This window comes from Myotis davidii, unplaced genomic scaffold (assembly GCF_000327345.1).
Source record: "Myotis davidii unplaced genomic scaffold, ASM32734v1 scaffold289, whole genome shotgun sequence".
NCBI lineage: Eukaryota > Metazoa > Chordata > Mammalia > Chiroptera > Vespertilionidae > Myotis > Myotis davidii.
In genome coordinates this window covers 1573147-1577329 of record NW_006299717.1, presented here as the reverse complement: position 1 = coordinate 1577329, position 4183 = coordinate 1573147, and the positions used below count along the sequence as shown (strand labels likewise).

Below are 4183 nucleotides of genomic sequence, written 5' to 3'. Positions count from 1 at the left end.
CAGCTTAGGTCTGCTCCCCGCTGGCAAGTGGACATCCCCCGAGGGCTCCCAGGCTGCCAGAGGGATGTCTGATTGCCAGCTAAGGCCCAATCCCCCGGGGAGCAGGCCTAAGCCAGCAAGTAGTCATCCCCCGACCGCAAGAGGGCACAGGCCAGGCTGAGGGATGCCTCCCCCAACCCAGTGTACAAATTTTTGTGCACCAGGCCTCTAGTCTTTTAATAAAACAAGAAGAAAAACATCAATGTGAGGAGCTGTCTTTCCATACATGTTTTTCAAGAGAGACATCTAGCATTTAAAATTCAAAATCTTTTCTTTCACAGTATTACTGCACTATCATTATTTTTGGTCCTCAGATTTTCAGACTGGCCCCCAGCAACACTCGTGCAGCCCTCAAAGACCTTGTCTCTAAAAATAAAGTAGGGTAGTAAAAAGCATAGTTTAAACTCAAAACAGGATATGTAACTTTCCAAATACTAGTAAGTGTTCTCATTCAAAATATTCAGGTCCTAAGAGGAACACTGAAAGGGAAAAGAGAGACAACCACCAAGGTTCAGAGAAAGATTTGAGCAAAAAGTTTTACTCTGGCTATTATTCAGTGTAAAACACCATTAATAGTGAATTTTGAACCAGGAAAAAAAACAAAACTGATTTAGAGACATACAGCAACACATCTGATCTCCCTTATGAATTTTCCCTCTCATAATGGAATTATTCTCTTTATCAAAGAAATACAAATTCAAAAAGCAGTATGCAAGACCACATTGAAAACAACTACCTAGCATCACAGTCTCTTTTGTGCTTGGAATTTACCAAAAGAACCTAAAAGAAAACAGAAGCAATCTGTTCTTCTCTATTCTCAGTAGCCACAGGCAGGTGGCTAGACAGACAACCTCTCCCACACCTTTGACTTTTTTTTTTCTGAGTCCATTGCTGCATTTCTACTGGGCAGATATAAACAGACCACGCATGCCTATAAGTTACTTGCAGACAATGACACACCTTAGAAAGAGAGAGGAAGCCTTCGCTTGCGAGCACCTCCTGAGCATTTCTGTCCATAAACATGCAGCACATGCAAGTTAACTTGGGCAGTGAGTAGAGACTGGCAACGTCAAAAGTCATACAGACATTCTGAATGTTGAGTATGGTGCAGAGATACTCAGAGGTAGAATCCTCCAGCTCTGGAAATCCGTATTTATGAGCCAGGCTCAGAAAGTCCAGCAGCACCTCCTCCTTCTCATCCGTCAGTGTTGCCCGCCCAGTGTAGATGTACTTGAGTAGCATCGTGAACGCTTCCGCAGTGGTGTCCTGGAGGGGGATTTCTGCTTCTGGCTGAGATTCTCGCATTCCACCGTATAGCAATGCTCTGCACGTCAGAGAAAAAATGCACGAGAAAAACCTCAAGATTTGCTACAAAATCATGAAGTCGCAAGTATCAACATTATACAAACATAAATTTGTTTAATGACATAAAGATTCAGGTAAAGAAGTGCATAGTAATCATTTGAAGTTCTCTAAAGAAACTAAGAGAAATACCTTTAAAACTATTTTGAATTAATGTTATAAACAAGTGAACTAATGAAATATCCTGAAAGCTCAGACAGTCATTAAATAGACAGATAAAAATGCTCTTTTTGACCTGGCTGGTTTGGCTCTGTGGATAGGACGTCAGCCTGTGGACTGAAGGTTCCAGGTTCGATTCCGGGCAAGGGCACATGCCTAGGTTGCGGGCTCAATCCCCAGTAGGGGATGTGCAGGAGGCAACCAATCAATGATTCTCTCTCATCGTTGATGTTTCTCTCTCTCTCTCTCCCTTTCTCTGAAATCAATAAAAATACATTTTTTTAAAAATGCTTTTTTGAGAGGAACAGTGAAATCAATATAAACATATTAAAGGCCAATAAAACAGTTTAAAAAGTAAAACTCTATAGTGGTTAGAATGTTGGTCCTAGACCTAAATGTCACAGGCTCCAGTCCAGGTCAAGGGTACATACCTGGATTGCAGGTTCAATTCCTGGTCCCGGTCATGCCCATGCAGGAGGCAACCAATCAATGTGTCTCTCTCACATCGATTTTTCTCTCTCTTCTCTCTCTCTTTTTCCCCCCTCCTTCCTCCCTCCCTTCCATTCTCTCTAAAAATCAATGGGAAAAAATATCCTCGGGTGAGGATTAAAACAAAAAAGTTAAAACTCCTAAGATTTGGAAACAGCCCAAGTGCCCATCAGTAGATGAATGGGTAAAAAGCTGTGGGACATTTACACAATGGAATATTTTGCAGCTGTATAAAAGAGGGATCTCTTACCCTTTGGGACAGCATGGATGGACCTGGAAAATATTATGCTAAGTGAAATAAACTGAGAAAGATAAATATCACATGAGTTCACTTATTTGTGGAATCTAATAAACAAAATAAATTGACCAACAAAATAAGACCCAAAGCATGGAGGTACAGGAACAGACTGACATACCTCAATGTAGGGGTGGGGGGACAAGGAGAGATCAACCAAAGAGCTTTTATACTGTGGAGAGCAGCTATAGTGTTTGGACAGGTTCAAGCCTGGGACTAATGAGAGAGCACGATCCTCTCGTGGCAAAGCCACGTGCAAGTCCCAGCACAATTATAGCCAAAGGCTGTATAGTTGTAAGCTTGACCTTATGGTCTGAACCTGTGGTCCCACGTGACTGAGTGATATGGGCTGCGGGAGGTGCAGCAAGTAAACAAAGCTTGATCAGGTGCATATAATTGAGTAGATTTGAAACCTTCGAGAATGTTGTAACCACGCCCTTACTTTGCCTGGTGGAATCTGGCTATAATATAAAGACTCACCTTGCAGGCCATGGCACTGCCTCTCCATCAGAGAGGGCAGCATCCCACCTAGCGCCCAGCTCTATTCTCTTTTCTAAATCCTTCACCACCCCCTCTCAGGTTCACCCATGGCTGTGCTGGCTTGGCACAATATACTTATATGCATAGCCCATGGACACGGGCAATAGAGTGGTGAAGACCTTGTCGGGGTGGGTAGGAGCTGAGTGGAGGGGGTAAAGGGGGAAAAATGGGACACATCTGTAATAGTCAACAATATATATATACACACACATATATATACTTACACAATTATATGTGTGTGTGTGTGCATATATATATATACTCTTTTAAAAATCTCCCTAGTAGAAAAGTTGAACAAAAAAGTAAAACTCTATAGAAAAAATATAATCAGTTAAAAACAACTAAACACAACTAGGTGCCATTCTTCCCTGTTAGACTGACAAATTAAAAAACCTGTTAATGCCCTAACCAGTTTGGCTCAGAGTCGGCCTGCGGACTGAAAGGTCCCAGGTTCGATTCCAGCCAAGGGCATGTACCTTGGTTGCAGGCACATCCCCAGTAGGAGGTGTGCAGGAGGCAACTGATCAATGTTTCTCTCTCATATCGATATTTCTAACTCTCTATCCCTCTCCTTTCCTCTCTGTGAAAAATCAATAAAATATATATTTAAAAAAAAAACTATTAATATTCAGTGCTGCAAAAGCAATGGAAAAACAGGTTCTCCCATGTACTGCTTTGAGTATAAATGGGCACCCCTTTTTGGAAAGTAATTTAAGTACTATCATTTCAAATCTAAAAGATGCATACCCTCAACTCAGTAATCTCACTTATAGGATTCAGCTCTAGAGATATAATACAGCATGATCGTAAAGAGAAACTTATAAGAACAGATACTGAAACAACGGAGACACTGGAAAAAAATCTTAAAATGTCCATCAATAGGAATGTGATTAAAAAGTTGTGATATATACATTCTATGCAGCCATTAGAAAGATCAAGGGCAATATATCCTGTTTGTAAAGATGTCCAGGAGATAGCAGTTATGTTGCAGATCAGATCCATGTGTTGAGTAAAAAAGTGTACAGCACATATTTCTATGTGTATGTACATAGGTGTATATATAGATACTAGATGCCTGGTGCACGAAATTTGTGCACTTGGGGGGGGGGGAATCCCCTCAGCCCAGCCTGTGCCCTCTTGTGGTCCAGGAGCCCTTGGGGAATGTTGAGAGTCTGTCCCCTGGTGGTCATTGCGCATCATAGCGACCGCCATTTGGTCAATTTGCATTTTAGACTTTTATTATATAGGACTAGAGGCCCGGTGCACAAAAATTTGTGCACTCGGGCGGGGGGGGGGGGG

At 41.9% G+C, this 4183-nt stretch overlaps 1 protein-coding gene across 2 annotated transcripts in view; it reads right to left on the bottom strand.

The window, feature by feature from the left end:
- The window catches only part of BTBD9 (BTB (POZ) domain containing 9), a 444722-nt gene that overhangs the window by 383398 nt on the left and 57141 nt on the right, over positions 1–4183 (bottom strand). For both annotated transcript variants that reach the window (XM_006775885.2, XM_006775884.2), the window contains exon 3: positions 1000–1363. In XM_006775885.2, the coding sequence (XP_006775948.1) occupies positions 1000–1363 (364 nt within the window). The remainder of the gene's footprint in view (positions 1–999; positions 1364–4183) is intronic.